At 46.7% G+C, this 19,465-nt stretch overlaps 1 protein-coding gene across 6 annotated transcripts in view; it reads left to right on the forward strand.

The window, feature by feature from the left end:
- MDGA1 (MAM domain containing glycosylphosphatidylinositol anchor 1) overlaps positions 1-19,465 on the forward strand; it is a 380,713-nt gene that overhangs the window by 233,505 nt on the left and 127,743 nt on the right. For all 6 annotated transcript variants that reach the window (XR_007246342.1, XR_007246345.1, XM_048518953.1 and 3 more), the window contains exon 10: positions 4,709-4,854. Coding sequence is in view for 4 of the 6 variants with exons in the window: in XM_048518953.1 (XP_048374910.1) it covers positions 4,709-4,854 (146 nt within the window). In the remaining 2 variants the exon portion in view is untranslated. The remainder of the gene's footprint in view (positions 1-4,708; positions 4,855-19,465) is intronic.

Genomic DNA, 19,465 nt, shown 5'->3' on the forward strand with positions numbered 1-19,465 from the left:
CCCTGCTTACCATGGCAGGGTAGAATTGGAGAGGATGGGATGCTTTCCTTCATAATTTGAGATGCCCAAACTTGTATTTGTATTTCAAAGCAAAGAAAATGTGAGTTTAGCCAGAAGGACTGATCTACTGAGATATATCTTTACATGAGAAATGCATATACATGCCATGTATAAACATGCAATGCATAGACTTTTTTCCTCTAGCACAGTGGTGGCGAACCTATGGCACGAGTGCCAGAGGTGGCACTCAGAGCCCTCTCTGTGGGCACATGCGCACAGAGTTCATCTCCCCTCCCCCAACACACATATCTAGGCTGGCCTGGGCCTCTGGGCACAACACCCCGCAGCGAGCAGAGAGGACTCCACTGGCGGAGCTGGTGCCTGTGCTCTGGGTGGCTGATGCCCAAGTGGGGGGCAGAGGAGGCGGAGATGCTAGAGAGGTTCAGAGCTGTGCGTGCTGGACTTGGGGTGCATGCAGGACTAAAGCCTCAGTATTCAGGTTAAATTGCCGTGTTGGCACTTTGCGATAAATAAGTGGGTTTGGGGTTGCAATTTGGGCACTAGGTCTCGAAAAGGTTCGCCGTCACTGCTCTAGCGGTATGCTGTAGCTGCAGTATATGCAGTAGATGTAATCCAGCCAACATCAATTTTAGCATACTTCTCCACATATGGAGAAAGATTAGCATGTGTGGGTTGAATAGGGGTAGCTTAGCAACCATTTGTTTCTTCCTTCCTGTTGGGAAAAATGCTCCATGGGTGATTTAAATGTCCAGGGAAAAAATGGTAAAGAAACCAATGTTGTTGGTTATTAAATCACAGAACGTGGTATCATCCATTTTGGGAATAAATTATTTTTTAAAAAAAATAATATTATGCAAGATAATGATTCTAATTTGTTTTGAACTTATTTCTGAATCTGTTTTGAAATTTGACTTCACAGTCAATACAAGTTGCGTAAGCAGCAATTAGTCTTTAAGGTGGCTCTGAATCTCTGGCACACGTAGAAATGTAAGTCGATAAAAATAATAAGAAAAAAGGGGCTCAGAAGTAGACATCAATATTACCATTCTGAGTTAATAAAAATAAACATTGAATCATTCCCATTTAATTATAGCTGAAAAGAATGGCTTAGCCAGTAATTGCAGTGGGATGAAGTGGAATGGAAAAATTGGGGCACTTTGGGTATGAGGAATAGCAGTGTTTTGAGCTCCTTCCAGTTGTGTTGTCACTCCAGCTTTTAGTCTGTCAAATCTTAGCAAACAAGAGAAGTGTGTAACAAAAGAAATCTGTGAGCTGAGCAGTGGGGTTGACTTGATGGAATAGTTCACTACAAAGGCAGACCGCGGAATTGATCTTGATCTAGCAACAATCTTCAAATCATTCATTTCAAACCATCATTTGTTCAGATCTCAAAGCAGTAAATAAGCACTGCTTCTTGGCTTCCTTGTAAGAAACTACTAATGTTAATGTTGCCTATATTATTGAAAGCTGTTGATTCAGCCTGCAGTTATATACTTTAACTGAATTTACCCCCTGTTGTTTTCCACAGAACTTTCAGGATGCCTCTCAATTCTAAGGCCCTGCCCACCCCCCTGTCTCACTCCTCAACCATCGAAGTTCATTCTGCAGCACTTCTTTCTGCAACTCATGTTGCTGTTGTCTCTGGCTTATTCTCAAGCTTTGTTTCATACATGGGTGCCTGGCTTATTTTCTTCCTCTCTGCTATACCACAGGCATATCTTCCTCCGTGGTGATTTCAGCATTCATGTTGATAGACCCTCTGAGCCATACTCCTCATCTCTTTTCCTAACCTCCTCTAATCTTCACTTTCTGACTTCGTACTGCCGGCCCTTCATAATAAACGGTGGGTGACTGTGTGAAACAGGATGCTGGATTAGATGGCCCACTGGTCTGATCCAGCAGGGCTCATCTTATGTTCTTAATTGTTTATTCTAGCTTTCATGGGCTAGGTGAAGTAGGCTTGAGTCGATAAAAGCTTATGCTAGAGTAAAAATCATTAGTAAGCTTTTAAAGCTTCACAAGACCCTTATTTGTTCTTGCTGCTACAGTTTAATACAACTACCCCTCTGGATTTTGTCATCTTTAGGCTGGCTGCTCCACATTCTGCCTTGGGCACATTTTTGATCTTGCTTTTATGAAGAACTGCTCTGCCTTTGACCTCTGTCCTATGGAAGACTCTGTGTCTATCACGTTATCTCCTTTGATATTATACATAACTTTTTTCACAGGGCTGTGCCACTTGTTCTGGTTTGTGACCTACATCCATTAATTCAGAGGTCTTCTTGGAAATGTTACCTCCTCTACTTACAACTTAGACTTTGCAGGTTCTGCCTTCAACTCGTCCCTGTCTTTCTTGACACATTCTTACAAAGTTTCTGTCCTGCTTATCCTTGGGTTCCCAACCTCCAAATGGAGCCTGGAGATGTGCTACTATTTGCTCTCCAGACAATAGAGATTAGTTCCCTGGGGAAAATGGCTGCTTTGTAGGGTAGGTTATATGGTGTTGTGATCTACTAAGGTCATTTCCCTCCCCAGACTCTACTTCCAAAATCTGCAGGTGTTTCCTACCTGAGAGCTGGCAACTCCAGGTTAATCCCAGCCCTGACTAATTCCATCCAAAATTCAGTGTCTGTCCACACTGTGGGCTGTCTCTGTCCACTCTGTCCATGCTGCTACAGACCACTATAAATTCATACTTTTTCTCATCTGCCTTCTATTTGGCTAGGCAGCATCACCCCTGATCCTCACCAAGTCCAGAAAGCCTTGGTACCTTTCTTCACCTTTGATGCCCTGATGAGGTCTGCTCTACTGTTTAACTTCTCTTAGCTCTTGAGTCAGGATTTTAGCCATTTCCACATGGCACAATCAAACCTGGTTACAACCGGTTTCTTACCATTCAAGTCTGTTTTATCCTGGTTTCTCCCTTCGCATGGCTGCCCGTTTTGTGAAGGAATCCAGAAGACTGGGAGGAAATACTCCAATTTCATTCGCACGAGCCCGGGACTTCTGTATTTATATTGCAAGTGTATCTGAGCATGCCTGGTGTCCTGTGTTCTGATTGGCTGTTGTTTTTGAGTGGCAGCTTGAATGAATGTCAAGCGGGGGGGGCAAGCAGTGGGATGGGGAGATGGGCAGCTGGGTGTGAAAAATAAACTGGTTCTGCTCCCATGGTGTTGGCATGGTAGTGGGTTGACCCCGGGAGTTTGGAAAAGAACTGCCAATTTGGTGATTTTTTAATTCCCCCTGGAAGAGGGAAATATTTCAGGGCAAACCTGCTTGAGGACAGTTAACCGTGCAGAATTCTTGTATGGAACGGGGTATTTCTTTTGCCAAACCCAGGATATTTAGAACATTCGGAAACGGCCTTTGTCTCCTTCTTCTGTGGTAAAATTCATCCTATTTGTTCTGTCCTCCCTTTCTCTGGCCCATTCCGTACAACATAACATATTCAAAGGCTTGGATTTTTCTTTGATATACATCTTTAGCACATGCTCCTTCTAGCCAGGACATTGCCACATCCCATTGCTTTTTTCTTGACAGTATTGTGAAAATGTAGCTTATGCTCTTCAGCCCCAAGGGGAGGGAACAGACCTTGGCAGGCTGTAAATGCCATACAGTTTACCCTCCAAACCAGCCATTTTCTCCAGGGGAACTGATCACTTTTGTCTGGAGATTGATAGTAATTTCGGGAGATCTCCAAGCTGCATCTGGAGGCTGGTAATTCTACTAACAGAATACTTTATTTAGTGCATTTTAATCCCTTCCTTCCTCCAAAGGTCTCAAGGCAGTGTACACTATTCTCCTCTCCTCCATTTTATCCTCACAACAACTCTGCAAACAGTGTTAGTCTGGGAGAGGGTGACCAGTCCACTTAGCCCACAAATTGGATTTGAACCTGGGTCTCCAGGAACTTAGTACAGCACTTTAACCGCGCTGTCTCTCTTTATTCTACCTAGCCCATTTCTACTCTACCAGTTTAAATCCAGTGGAAAGTGGTTTTTTGGTGGGGAAGGGGATGTATTTAAGTGAGTATTGAGAAAAGTAACTAACTACTGACATAGCAAAGACAGCATCTCTTTTTTAAAAAAAATCATCCAGTTTTTCCATGCATCTCATCTGTGTTCCTTTTGGCAGGAGTTGCCTCCTTATCTTTTCCTGTCTTGATGTTTGCTTCCCCAGTTGATGTCAGAGTTTTCTGTGTTGGGCCTCTTAATTGCTTTGGGATAAATTGTTGTGTTACAAAGGAAGCTTTTAACTTGAAAGCAGCAGCCTGTCTCAAGAGAGGCAGGTGTTTTCAAGGCAAGGTCACTACCCTTTCAGTAGGAGGACACTAACAGAGTAGTCCTTTAGCACCTGTTACGAGTAGGAAAGAGATCAAGGTAAGTTCAACTCTAGATGTAAAGACATGTCCATTGTGAGATGCTTTGTGGCCTGGGGTATTGTAGGGTTGGGGCCACTGGGCTTTCTGTGTTGTCTCTCCCAAAGGTTGAATGACGGATAAAGGCAACACATTGGGCTTCAACTGGATGGAGTGTGAGTGAATGGCTACACAGCATAATATCTTATCTACCAGGAACCTTTGTATAATGTACTGTGTGAATTGATGACAAGAATTCTTATGATTTGTTCCAACAATTTCCCTCTTCTTTTTCCCCTCTCCCATTCCCCCTCACCTTTTATTTCTCAGCTAAAGCTTATAACCCAGAATTTTATTATGACACACCTAACCCCATCAGGAAGCAATCCAAGAATTACTCCTATATCTTGCAGTGGACACAGAAGGAACCTGATGCTGTTGATCCCATCCTGACTTACAGGCTGGATGTCCAGCAGGTATGACCAAGCAAATTGTCTACCACCTTAAGCACCAAAACACAGCTACTGAATGAGGAGTTTACGATGACTAAAGCTAGAATGTTTTGTATTCTGTTTAAACTGAGGTTACATTAACCTCCCCTTGGAGACTGGGGGCTGCTGAGTGCCAAATAGGCTGGAACTGAGGGCATGGCCCATCTTTCCTGTTTAGCACAGTGGAAAAGCCAGTCTTGCAGCTTGGCCTTCATTTTAAAGTCTGATGCTGTAAATGATTGAGAGCTAAGAAAGCCTGCTGCCTCCCCTTGGAATTTCCATGCTCAGCCTTCTGAAAGAAGCCATAACAGAACAAAAGCTCATAGTCATTAGTAGGGATTGTAGCCATTATAAGCCAACAATTCAGATGTGTGGAATTTCAGCCTCTTCGTTTTGAACAAATATGGATTGTAAATTGGAGGGCTCTCCAGGCTGGAGCTGCAGGGACACGTCATTGTCTGTTTGTATTGCACAAAGAGCTCCATAAAGTTGTCATCTTAATAGTGGGATTCTAAAGGAGCAGTGTGGGATGGAAGGACTATTCAACATGAAATGGAAAGGAGGAAAATGGTAGATTAGGACTCAGAGAAGCAAATGCTCTGTTCAGCCACAGTGTTTAAGCATGGAATTATTAATAAGACTTAGAAACAAGAGCCCTGAAGATCTCTGCTTTAATTCTTGCATTTTGGCTGACTCAAAGTCCTTGATTGTTAGCCAGTTGTTAGCTATAAAGCCGCTGGGATTAATTTGGGTTAAATATTTTTTTAAAAAAAAAAACTTTGGGCTGTGTAATTGTGCTGTGGGATTTGTACTTTGCTTGTAAACCAGATTTTGCATTTGCAGCAAAAGCATTCTGGTCATCTCTTGGGGCTTGAAACCAGAATGGAAAGAGCAAGATTTCCCAATGGTCAGAAGTCGTTTCTCTCCCTTTTATATTATTCCAACACTCGCTATCTGTGCACAGTCCTTTTAATGAAGTAGTCCTTGAGAGAAAAATGCAAACACAAAATCTGGAAGGGTTAAGGTTGCCAACACTGGTTGGGAAATTTCTGGAGATTTGGGGTGGGGGTACATCCTGGGGAGGGCAGGCTTTGGAAAGGAGGGTTTAATGCCATAGAGTCCACCATCCAAAGCAGCTGTTTTCTCCAGAGGATCAGTTGTAATTCCAGGAGATCTCCAGGTTCCACCTGAAGGTTGAAAGAGCTGTATTTGTTTGCTGCAGCAAAAACAAAAAAAATGTGGTTCTTCAAAGGCTAACAGTGTTTTTGTAGCATAAGCTTTCATGGAAAATAATACACTTTATCAGATTCAGTCCCTTCAGATACAGGGAGGAAGTACTTGTTAAAGACATAAAGCATATGAGGTAAAAGTTGCAAAGGACACAAACATAATGAAAGTTTTATAGTTTACCTTGAGTCTTAATGAGAAAGGTAGACTACAAAGAAATAAAATGTGTTTTATTTTGCAAAGGATACATAGCATTCCTTGATGTATTTATAAATGTGCCTTATGTAGTTTTTGGCCTACTTTGGTGTAAAGAAACCTCAGAGACCAGCATATTACCCTTGGGAGGGATAAATTTCTGCTTCCTGAATACCTTGTGGCTTGATTGTCTGTTCAGTGTCTCTGAGGGATTTTATCCAATCTACGGTTTAGAAAGGTTGTGCATTGATTTGATTTAACAATAAAAATGAAGCCCTGAGATTCTGTATGCTTAGAAATGGACATTAAGATCACTCGGTTAGACAAACTTTTCTCACTCACTCCATCTAGCTTGTACACCTGAGTTGTTAATGATGCTTTCCACTGTTGAGATGAGAAATTATATTTGGCCTGTGTCCACAGAAATTCAAGATGGCGAGCTATCCTAGGATGAGATTAGAAAGTGATAGTCTCTTTTAGTAGCAGAGGGGCAACCCAATCCAGAGGGGAGGAGGATTAATGGAAGCAGTGTGGGCCCGCACTGGCATATTTGTTCACCTTGCTGATATAAGGAGCAAATATGATGGAGAGGACAGACACACCAGTGGGGACCCAGAGAAGCTGACACCCCAGAGCTGTACTGGCTTAAAAGGGGATACTGGCACAGCTGACATGGGCTAGGCACATTTCTAAGGGAGAGGTCAACTGTAGTCAGCTTCCAAAAGGCCTTTTAGCCCAAGAATGCCTCTGACGTAGCCCTTGGACTTATACCACAAAAACGTGTGGCGTAAGTCACTTTTTCTTATGGAGCATTCTGGGTGGCAGCAGGTTATCTTTTTATTTTCTGCTGCACTGACTGGAGCTCCATTGCAGGTGGTGCAGCTGTGCCTCAGTGGCGCAGTCCCCAGATGCTGCTGAACTCCCCACCCCCCGTTTGAACTGTTAGATGACACTGAAGTTTGACAGTTGTCTAGTTCAGTTTAAATATTTCTTTTATTTTGTTTTTAGTAAAAAAACAATGCCCCCATTTATCTCTGCACCTGTTTTGCTTTCCTTATATTGATTGTTAAAATCTACTTATTTTTCACAGTTGTTTTTGTATCAATTGCATATAACTAGAATCACTAAAACAAAGTCATCAGTAGGGAAAATTCGCCCTTCAGACAGCGGGAAGGATGATGGATTTGAGGGACCACTGGTCTGATCCAGGTGGGCTTTCCTTAGTTCTTAAAACTATGACAAGAACACCAATGACCATATCAGCTCCTCTATGGTTAGAATCCCATTTGACTACTAAAGCAGAAATTACCTGAGAGTTTCAGAGGAATCTGAGAAATTATTCCAAACCAGTTTTGGCTTATTTGGGATAGTTTAGAGCTTTTGGCACAGCACAGTGATGGTGGTGGTTGCCTAAAAAAGAATGGAAAGGACAAGCTTTTTGCAGATACATCTCTGCCCTGATCCCTGCGGTTAAAATTCAGCGGACCAAAAAAGGAATATATTCTAGTTGTATTTGGTCTTGGTTCTTGCCTGTAAGGAACCTCAAAGGACTCGAAACAAAGGAACTGAGTTCAGTACGTTTATTTCATAAACTTCAAAGATCGCATTACACGGGATGCGGATTCTGACTTTCCCGGGCTTCAGGTATCGCTTTTACGGAACCTTCAGCCACCTCCCCCAAACGTCCCAGCAGTTTTCCCACGACAGAGCAGAAACAAGCTTCAAACACACAAGATAGCCACAGCAAGGTTAAGGCCCCAACCATCCCGGGCACGAAGCCCAGAACGAGGAATGCGTCAAGGCCAGGCAGAAAGAGCAGAAACTAACCCCCACCCTTACACTCCGCCTCCTCCACGAAAGCCCCCTCTCCCCCCAGTTTAAGAGGGAAAGCCTTATGAAAAGCAGCGATCAAAGGGGGGGGGGCGTCAATATTTTCAACATACACCCATTGATTATGTCCTGAGGGATATCCCACCCAGGATACCAAATATTGCAGAGAATCCAGAATAGCGTCGATTTCGTAGTGCTTGTGGCCATCAACGATCACCGGGGGGGGAACCTCCGTTGGGTCGTGCCAAGCATCTGAATCTGGAGCCCGCTTGAGTAAGCTAGAATGAAATACAGGGTGAATATTACTAAGAGAATTAGGCAACTCTAACCGAGCAGTCACATCGTTGATCACCTGGGTGATCCTAAACGGGCCTATAAATTTCTTGCCTAGCTTAGAATATTTATGCACATCCCTAAGGTTTTTGGTGGACAAATAAACCCACACCCCCACTTGCAGAGGAAAATCCATTCTATGTTTGTCCGCTTGTCTCTTTTGGGCTTCCTGCGCTTGCGAGAGCGAGGAAGAGACGGATTTCCAGCCTTCAGCTAGAGACCGGATCCAGTCACCAAAGTCAGGGGGTTGAAGCGCCTGATCGGGGAGCTGGGGTAACGGGGGGAACGAACGACCCGAGACCACTTCAAACGGAGTTTTATTGGTGCTGCTGTGAACCGCGTTGTTGTAGGCATATTCGGCGAAGGGAAGAAGCTCCGTCCAGTTATCCTGATGATAGTTGGTGTAGCAACGTAGGTACTGCTCAAGCGTTCTGTTGGTCCGTTCGGTCTGGCCGTCACTTTGCACGTGGTACGGGGCAGCCACAGCCGAGACCGTTCCCAACAACTCCAGGAACGCTTTCCAGAACTTAGATATGAACTGTGGGCCCCTGTCAGAAATCACTCTCTCCGGCGATGAATGCAAACGATAGATATGTTGAATAAACAATTTGGCCAATTTAGGCGCCGAGGGAATGGTGGAACACGGAACGAAGTGCGCCTGTTTGGAAAAGAGGTCCACCACTACCCAAAGTACTGTATTACCATGGCTTTCGGGGAGATCTGTGATGAAATCCATGGAAATCACTTGCCACGGCCGAGCCGCCGGGGGGATGGGGTGTAGTAATCCGTGCAGCTTAGTAGGGATGGCTTTAGCCTCTGCGCACGTCTGACACCCCTTTATGTATGCCTCAATGTCCTTGCGCATGGTGCGCCACCAAAACTGCCTCCTAAGTAGGTGAAGCGTTTTCAGAAATCCAAAGTGTCCCGCTTGTCGGGCGTCATGACCAGCCAGTAGAACCTGCTTACGTAAGGCCGGTGGGACGTACCAGCAGTCCCCCCCCCGTCTCCACACTCCCCCTTGTAACTGCAGGAGGGGGTCAGATTCTTCCTTTGGAACCTCCTGTCGTCCCGCCTCCTCCAGCTGACGTAAAACGGGGATACAACGTCCGGAACCTGCACGGGGGAATGTTTCTGGGGCGTGACTGTCTGGGATCGGGTTACTGCCAAACCCAATTGAGAAGGTGTGAGAATGGTACGAGGCATGGCGCGTAAGGAAGTGTCCGTCCCCCTGGGGAGGCGGGATAGGGCGTCAGCTAATTTGTTACTATTACCAGGGAAAAAATGGACAGTGAAGTTGAATCTGGAAAAAAAATCCGCCCATCTTAATTGTTTGGCTGACATTTTGAGTGGAGTAGACAAAGCTGCCAAGTTTTTATGATCTGACCAGACTTGGAACGGGCGCGCGGCGCCTTCCAGCCAATGCCGCCACGTAGACAAAGCCTCTTTAATGGCTGCAGTTTCTTTATCTCCAACTGTCCAGTTGAGTTCAGGGCCGGACAGTTTTTTCGATAAATAAACACATGGTACAAGTTTGTTATCTTTATTTTTCTGCAAGAGTGCTGCTCCTAGGGCTTTATCCGAAGCATCGACATGTACGATGAAAGGCAAAGTAGGATCTGGGTGTTTCAAAATAGGTTCAGTAGTGAAAGCTGTCTTAAGAGCCTGAAACGATTTTTGACACTCAGGGGACCAAGAAAGGGGAGCCCCGGGTTTCGACGCCTGGGGTCCCTTTCCTTTGGTGCGCAGTAAATCTGTGAGTGGTAGAGCAAGCTTGGCAAATTGGGGAATAAAATCTCGATAAAAGTTCGCAAAACCTAGAAATGATTGAAGTTCCTTACGGGTGGTGGGTATCGGCCAATTCACTACAGCTGCCACTTTTGCCGGGTCCATCTCCAGGCCCTCTGGAGAGATCCGATACCCTAGGTAATCCATGGAGGTTTGGTGGAAAGCACATTTGGACAGTTTTGCGAAAAGTGAGTTATCGAGCAGACGTTGCGACACAGCCCTGACCAAACGTTCATGCTCTTCCATCGTTTGGGAATATATTAGAACGTCATCCAAATACACCACTACCCCCTTAAACAGAAACTCTTGTAGAACGTCGTTGATAAGAGACATGAAAGCCCCTGGGGCACTGGATAATCCGAATGGCATTACAAGATATTCATACTGGCCAAATTTGGTATTAAATGCTGTTAAATGCTCGAAGCCCTCAGCAATTCGTACTCGGTAATAAGCCTCCCTCAGATCCAGTTTGGTAAAAATATGCCCCTTTCCCAAGGCATCGAGCAAGTCCTTGATGAGGGGCAAAGGGTATTTATTTGACAACGAAACAGCGTTGAGACCACAATAATCAGTGCACAGACGTAGGGTTCCATCTTTCTTTTTCACAAACAAAACGGGTGCTGCGTGGGTGCTCTTTGTGGCTCGGCAGATGAAACCACGAGCCAGATTCTTATCGAGAAAGGCTCAAAGCTCCTTCTCCTCGGCTGGGCTCATCCGATATATTCTACCTTTTGGAAGTTGTGCCCCTGGGACCAAGAGGATTTTACAGTCTGTGTCCCTATGGGGGGGGAGTTGATCGCATTCCTGTTCTGCAAAGACCTTGGCTAAGTCCCAGTACTGTTTGGGATCTCCGGCCAGTTCTGGGCTCGGGTCACTGGCTAAAGCCATTGCCTGGGGCGACTCAGGATCTTCTTTAGCCTCTGCCGGTGGCTCACCCTCGTGCATGTGATCCCCACAAGGGGGATTGGTGAATCGGACTATGCGTTGCCCCCAGAAGATGGTGGGTTCATGGGAGAGGAGCCAGGGCATGCCCAGCACTGTGGGATGTTTGGTGACTGGAGCCAAAATGAAGCTACGTCTTTCCCAGTGTTCAGCACATCGCAGAAGCACTGGTTGGGTCTTGAAACGGGCCGGACTGTCGGTGCCCAGCGGGCTGCCATCCATTTGAGTAAAGGGAATTGGTTTGGCCAATGCTATACGTTCGAGCCCTAGCTGCTCAGCCACCTGAGGCTTCATAAGGCAGTGGGAGCAACTGGAATCTACGAGAGCCCGTGCCAGAATATGGGTGTGCTTGGAGGTATTGGTTAGCGTGGTCATAATAGTTATGGGGGCTCCCCCTTCACTCACCGCATCTGGCGCAGGAAAATCTTCCGCGGGACCGGACGAAAGGCTCACCCCTTCAGGTTCGGTGTCATCGATCTCCCCGAGCTCGTCATCATAGGTGGTTTGCGCAGCTCCTTGGGGCCCCCAAGGGCCCATCTTGCGAGGAGTCCGTGCCGTTGACTTGCGGGGTGCGGGGACCGGTGCCTTTTGTTTTTTCGGGCAGTTGGCCACCATGTGGCCCGGGCCCCCACAATATAGACACAACCCGAGACGGCGGCGGCGCTCAGAGGTGGATTCGGCTGCCGGCAGTCCTGCACTCGCCTTCTTCGGTGGGACGGTGACCGTCGTTGCCGGTTTGGCAGGAGGTTTGGCAGGAGGTTTGGTCGGAGCGGTTTTCCCTGTCTTGGATCGATTAAGACGGGCCGCAATAAGATTACCGGTGGTAATCCACTCCGCGATGGTCTGGGGTTCGCGCACCATGCATGGCCAGGTGTAGATTTCCTCCTCGACAGCGTCGTGGAAGTATTCACATTTCATGCATTCGGGCCAGTCCGGGAGCTTGCTCGCGGCCAACCGGAATTCTCGGGCGAACTCTGCAAAGGTTTTGTTTCCCTGCTTGAGAGTTTTAACAGTCTTGATGGCTTTGTTCACCTCTTCCAGATCTTGAAAACGGAGTCGCAACCCTTGAAGTAAAGCTGCCACGGTTTGCAGTTCAGGGGCCCCTGGAACTTCATGCAATTCCACAAACCATTCCGCCGCATCTCCATCCAGCATGGACCCAATGTCCCGCACTTTCTCGGCTTCGGACCTATAAAGATCATCAAACTCAAGCATATGTGCGTCGAGTTGTAAAATAAAATATGGCAATCTGGAAGCTGTCCCATCAAAACGTGCAGGGATGTGAGGGCGAGGGTAACCCCTACCGGCTTGTGGAACTGGGGCCAGAGCTTGTGCAGGCGGTGGTTGCGCCCCTGGACCGGGGGCTGGAGGTTGCACCGGGAGCAGGACTCTACGCTGGGGTAGGGGAGCGGTACGATCCGGGGCGATGGGTCGGTGAGTCGCGCCACCGGTGCCGGGTAGAGCCACTGGTGGCGCTTGGAGATCTCTCCGGAACGTCGTCTCCCTTGCAGCCAACTCCCTCTCACGACGTGTGAGAGCCTCCCGTTCACGTTGCAGTCTATCCCGTTCTCTACGTTGCAATTCCGCCTCGACAACTCCTTGGTTTTCCAGCCCTTTAAGGCATTTGCGTTGGCGCTGGAGCTCGAGTCGGGAGTGTTCTAGGACTCGGTCACGGGAGGTGAGGTCTTTGAGGAACTGGTCTCTTAGGACGTCCTTCTCTCGGGAAAGTTCCGCTTCCACGGCTCGGCGCTGTTGTTCACGCTCTTGTTCTAAGGCTTCACGCTCTTTCTCGAGAGCCATCCGTTCCTGCTCCCAGTCCCGTTTGGTTCTCTCGAGAGCCTCCATCTGTTCCCAAAGATCCGAAACCAGGGGACGCCGTGTATCCGCGGCCGGTAGGGCGGTAGCCCCCATCAACTCAGGTCTGGAGGCGCGGGCACCGTCCAGGGGCATGGCCGCCGCTTCTTCGAGATCCGATAAGTTCGGAGGGTCGCGGGTACGGGCATCTTCTGCGAACGTGAGTCGGAGTCTGGAAGTTTTAGGTAACTCCAACACTTCCTCCTCAGAGTCCTGGGTCGTTGGGGGGCGCGAGCCTTTCGGGCGCGCTCCGGTGCTCTGCCAGTGATCTTCGGGAGGGGGATCCTCGAGGTATTGATCCAGGAACCTTGCCAGGGACTCTTCTGTGTCCCCGTGGATGGTTGATACCCCGATTTCCTCCTCCACCAGTCGCATCACCGGTTTGTAATCCATATGTTGGCGGGTGGTGATATGTTGCCCCAGAGGGGCACGATCCATCGACACTCCACCACCAGGATCGTAAAAATCCTGACGCACTTCCAGGCGGCCGGCCGAAACCAGGCGCCAAGCCATCAGGGGGGCTTCTTCCAATTGCTCATGCAGCTGGAGGAAGGCTAAGCTCCAGCTGAGCCGAGGCTTAGAGAGGGTCACCAGGGAGACGGGTTCCGCTGGCTCCTCCAGAGAGACCGTTGCGTGGAAGGAAGATATGGAGCCCTCTTTGGGGGCTACCACAGTCTTGTCGCCTTCCAAGTGCGACGAACTCTCGGTGTTCAATCCCTGCATGTCGTTGGGCATCAGGGATTCACAAAACGGAAGGATAATGGTAGTGACCCAAAATCAATCCGAAGATAGAGATGTGAGAATCCGCATAATGTAAGGAACCTCAAAGGACTTGAAACAAAGGAACTGAGTTCAGTACGTTTATTTCATAAACTTCAACGATCGCATTACACGGGATGCGGATTCTGACTTTCCCGGGCTTCAGGTATCGCTTTTACGGAACCTTCAGCCACCTCCCCCAAACGTCCCAGCAGTTTTCCCACGACAGAGCAGAAACAAGCTTCAAACACACAAGATAGCCACAGCAAGGTTAAGGCCCCAACCATCCCGGGCACGAATGCGTCAAGGCCAGGCAGAAAGAGCAGAAACTAACCCCCACCCTTACATTGCCAAATCAAAACAGGATGTGTTTTGAATGTTCATTTCAAAAATCTCATTTTTGTTAATTAAATGGATTAATTTGTAAATTCATATTTGGAGATGGCACAAAGAAATATACTAACTTCAATTAAGATTTTTTTTATTTCTGGTCATTAAGTTCATATATTTGATATTATACCCATATGACCATTTGAACTCAACCAGCTTCACTATACATTTAATTTATATTTGTAAGAAATCATTTTAGCTGATGAAGTTATGGGAAATCTTAGAATTTGTTAAAATTTAATCCATTCTGTTTGTTGGGTTAATTAATGGTTCTGTGTTGGGACACTTGGGACCAGATTGTGGGTACAAATTCTGACTATGGAAAGCTCTTACAATGCAAGACTTCACTCTTCGCTAAGATGAAGCTTATTAACACACATGTGTCAGTATGGTATAGTTGTATTTTATTGTAGTTTTATATTTAGCTGACTTTATATGATGGAAGTTGTCCTGAGCCAGTGAGAGGAAGGCCAACATACATATGTACGTACGTACATAAATACATACATACATACTTACATACACACATACATACACACATACATACACACATACATACATACACACATACACACATACATACATACATACATGCATACATACATACTTGGATGGACGGACGGACGGACGGACGGACGGACGGACGGACGGACGGACGGACGGACGGACGGACGGACGGACGGACGGATGGATGGATGGATAAGAGTTAGAGCATTGGACTAGGACCTGGGAGACCCAAGTTCAGATCTTCACTTTGCGGTGGAAACTCACTGGGTGACCTTGAGCGATCCTCTTAGACTAGCTTACTTCACGCGGTTGTTGCTAGAATAAAAGGAAGGAAAGAACAATGTAGTAAACCACCTTGGGTCCTCATTGGGGAGAAAAGTGAAATATACATATCTAGTTGATTAAAAAACACCATATACATTGAAACACTGTGGGGTGCACACATCTGAACGGCACCCAAGGGAAATATAACAGCTAAAACGGACACTAGAAGCAATTTATTAGGGATAATGTCCACATCACTACACGAATAAAGATGAGGACTTTAAAGCTGGTGCTTTTAATAGTGTTAGAGTGTAGAGTTACAGTTAATAGGTTAGGCTGGTGCTTGAAAGCAAACAATTATTTACTTTATATACAAGGCAGAGCAATTTCAAAAGATCCGAGCACCTCCATTCTCAGGGTCATGCAGAATGCCATCCTTGGCGCCTCTCTTTGTGACGGCTCACTCTCCCGGGAAACGTCTGTCTGTATATTAGTTTCTCATACTGTGCAGAGCACATCAACAGTACTTAACAAATAATAACCATTTTTACCTGTACAGTACACAAGGGAACCTCTTATAATGAAGCACCTTCACAAAATGCTGAGATGTGCTCATGCAATTTCCATCTAACAGTGTGTCAACATAAAGGAATATTGTTTCCTCAGGAGGGCGGCTTGGACTATTACTAGGATTCCAGATTCTGGATAGATAGACTTGGTGAGCCTGTATATGCATCTTGGTGAGCCAAAAGATTCTATCCAAAAGACATGCTACAGGGGATTTAAGTACTGTGCCCATTCTTTTTCTGTAGATATGCTAGCCATTGGAGTATGACAAATCTGCACCTAATAATAAAACAGAACCTTCAACTATACCTATTTTTTGGATCCATGATATCTTTTACTTGCTCTCATGCCCAGGGTTTTACTGCACTTGTCAAAATTTCAAAGATCACTGTTTGAGAGTGAGTTTGGATATTTCTTTGGTTCCTATGAAAGGGACTGGTTTTGTTACTTGTTCTGTATCCCAACATGAGGAATTTTTAAAAAAAGATTGTGGTGTTTTTGTAAGTAGTATACATAATGAATTTCAACAGAGATATATGTAAAATATATGTAAAATACAGAGATATATGTAAAATACTATGCTTGGGCAGAAAAAATGAAATGCACAGATATAGGATGGAAGACACCTGGCTTGACAACAGTACATGTGAAAGGGATCTGGGAGTAGACCATAAATTGAACATGAGTCAGTAGTGTGATACAGCAGCCAGGAAAGTCAATGCAATTCTGAACTGCATCAAAAGGAGTATAGTATCTAGTTCGAGGGACATAATAGTATCACTCTATACTGCATTTGTCAGACCTCACCTAGAATACTGTGTCCAGTTCTGGGCACCACAATTCAAGAAGGATATTGACAAGCTGGAACTCGCCCAGAGGAGTATGATCAAAATGGTAAAAGGAATGGAATCCATGCCCTATGAGGAGCGACTTAGGTAGCTAGGTATGTTTAGTCTGAAGGAGAGAAGGTTAAGGAATGACATAATAGCCATGTTTCAATATTTGAATGGATGGCATGTTGAAGAGGGAACAAGCTTGTTTTCTGTTGCTTCAGAGGCTAAGGAGCAATAGATTCAAAGTACAGGAAAAGAGATTCCACCTAAACACTAGGAAGAACTTCTGACAGTAAGGGGTGTTTGACAGTGGAATATACTGCTTCAGAGTGTGGTGGAATCTTCTTCTGTGGAGGTTTTTAAACAGAGTTTAAAATTCAATGGCCAACTTGTCGGGAGTGCTTTGATTGTGTTTTCTTTCATGACAGGGGGTTGGACTTGATGGCCCTTGTGGTCTCTTCCAACTCTATGATTGTATGATTCTGTCGGTTCTTGCAGTGAATGCTGGACTAGTTGAAATGTGGTCTGGTTCTGCAAAACTTTTCTTAACCACATACTCAAAGTCACTTACAAAGGTTCATTACACCTTAAGCCAGCCAGAGTATGACTTTCAAATTAAAAACCCACTGGTGGACTATGAAGATTTGAAGAAAGAAGAATCGATGACTCAAGGTTGATGTCAGCCTACCATTAGTGTAGGCCAGAGCTCAAACAGAAGGATTCATTATGTGTCATTGAGCCACTTCTCCTGATAGTAATTTATCCTTCCCTCCTGTCAGTTTGCCTCTTTTACCTGTATTAAGGTAGAGGCTTTATTTGCCAATACCTATGCAGCCTGCCCTGATCTCAGTTGGCTCATCAGCACACTCGTTTATGGTGCAAGTCCACCCATTCATTATCAAACTGAAAATAGTACAAGGCACTGTGGAAGTATCCTGTATCTCAGAACCTCCAGCTTCCTGTCACTCATGTTTCCAGATTAGTGTTTCATTTCCCTGGTGTCTTCATGAGAAAGTCCATGCCTCATTAAAGTGATACAACTTAACCTTGATTAGTTTGCAGAAATGTTGTGACACGTCTAAATTATGACCAGCTGTGCTATTCTTAAATTAAAATATCAGCTGTAATTAATGGGGTTTAGTGTACAGCTTGCTGGGAATTATAATCAAAGAAGGAAGGAAGGAAGGATTTTGCTGGAGCCTGGACAGATTTCATAGCCAGATATCACCACTGGCATATCTAGGTGGGCCAGAGGGGGACATATGACCCACGTGTTATTTGTCTGGGTCATATGTGGGTGAAGTTTGGCCCCCCACCCCATCCTTCATCTGAACTCCCCCGCCACCAAACTTCCCCTGACTCCCTGCCATACTCCTAACACCACTTTTCCCCTCTCCAAACAATGCAACACATTGGGGGTAGGATTAAGGTCAGGGAAGGAGCGCTGCCTCCCTGACCTTGTCCTCACCCCCATTGTGTTGCTGGCCAGCGCTGCTTGGAAGAGGAAAAGATTTGTTGGGTGGACTGTGAGGGCAGCGGCACAGCACCAGGGTGGGGGGGATCAGGGGTTGTTCAACCAAGGGCTGGACACAGCACCAGGCACCTGCCACTGGCCAACACCTATTATGTAACCTGTATCTTTGTGATGGGTCAGATTCCTTGTCGTACACCCCCTAGCAGTGAGCATGCTTAGTAGAATATCAGCTGTGGCATGGACCAGGGTGCCCTGCTTGCCCAGATGACTATATAAAAGATGCCTACAGTGGGCCAGGCCCAATGAGAGGAATGTAATGAATTCATGAGCTGTTTAAATGTCTTCTGGTGAGGCAGCTATGAAAATGTATCATTTCTAGTTTGCTTCTTGAGATCTGAAAAGGGCTGAGCTTGGGCCCTGGACACCAGCTGTTCAAATGCAAGTATCTGGTGTTCATAGGCATCATGAGGGGGAAGCAGAGGGGGCTCAAGCCCTGGGTGTGACTTTTGGCATCTCTCCCCACCCCAGAAACAAGGAGCTGAAAAATTGTGCTCCCTGCCTCCTCCTTTACCTCCTGCACCCCCCGCACCACCATCAGCCTCTGCTTCCCACCCACCTGCAGCCAGCCTCTGCTGCTGCCCCAGTGGCCTGTCCTTTGCTTGGGCTTCTGCTGCCCACAGCATCCTCTTCCCTGGCAGGATGATTCCCTGAGGTGAGATTAGAAGGTGCAGCAGTGAGCCCAGTGCTCTACCCTCCTGTGGGAAAGGCCAGGGCTGGAATGGAATCTGCACTGCCACTGAGCCTCTGAGTAACTGCAGAATGCACCTCGTGCTGGCCCACCTTGCAGCCAGCACCACCTGCAGCTGGGCGCTCCACAGCTCTAGCAAGGGCACCACCTAGACCGGCTCCTTCGCAACCCCCCTCCCAACTCAGAAATTGACCCAGCTCTGCCTCTCCTCAGGTGGCAGGGCTGGAGGAACACATGTGAACAGGTGCCAGTGCACATCTTTCTCTGGTATGTGGCCACTGGAATTGGCACACGGAGGAGGGGGGACTGGTGATTTAGAAAAGTCCCTCTCTCAAGAGACAAGAGGAGGGGGCCCTGCAGCTCCCTACCACCTGCCTCTATCTCTGCTGTGACTGTCACCAGCCACCTGCCCTCTGCTCAGGCTTCTGCCACCCATGGCCACCTTGAAGACGCAGCAGCCAGGCAGGGGCCAAGGCATGTGCACACCCAACTTGCATGCTGAGATCTGTCCCACCCACCTCTGGTGCTGCTTGCTAAGGAATGAGACCAGAGCAGGTCTACACAGAAGTAGGTCCCACTTGGTTCAGCCCAGGAATGTGTTCTTAGGAGGCCACCCTATAACCAGGCTGCATCTGGGCCTGTGTGCCCACCTTCCATTGGTTTCTCGCTCATTTTCCCTAGTGGCTCTGGTCTGGCCTACCCAGAAAATACTCCTCTCTCAGCTGAAGCTGACTCCAAGTCAGAGCACATGGAGACACCCCAGCATGCTGCAGCATTGCAATGCAAGGGAGAAAGGAGGGAATATATCACAAAGCAAATTGAGAGAGTCCCCCCAAAACCCTCTTTCCCAACGGGTCCCCTCTGTTGGCCCCAGTGCAGAGTCATGCG

The sequence above is a fragment of the Sphaerodactylus townsendi genome, linkage group LG01 (assembly GCF_021028975.2).
Source record: "Sphaerodactylus townsendi isolate TG3544 linkage group LG01, MPM_Stown_v2.3, whole genome shotgun sequence".
Classification (NCBI taxonomy): Eukaryota; Metazoa; Chordata; class Lepidosauria; order Squamata; family Sphaerodactylidae; genus Sphaerodactylus; species Sphaerodactylus townsendi.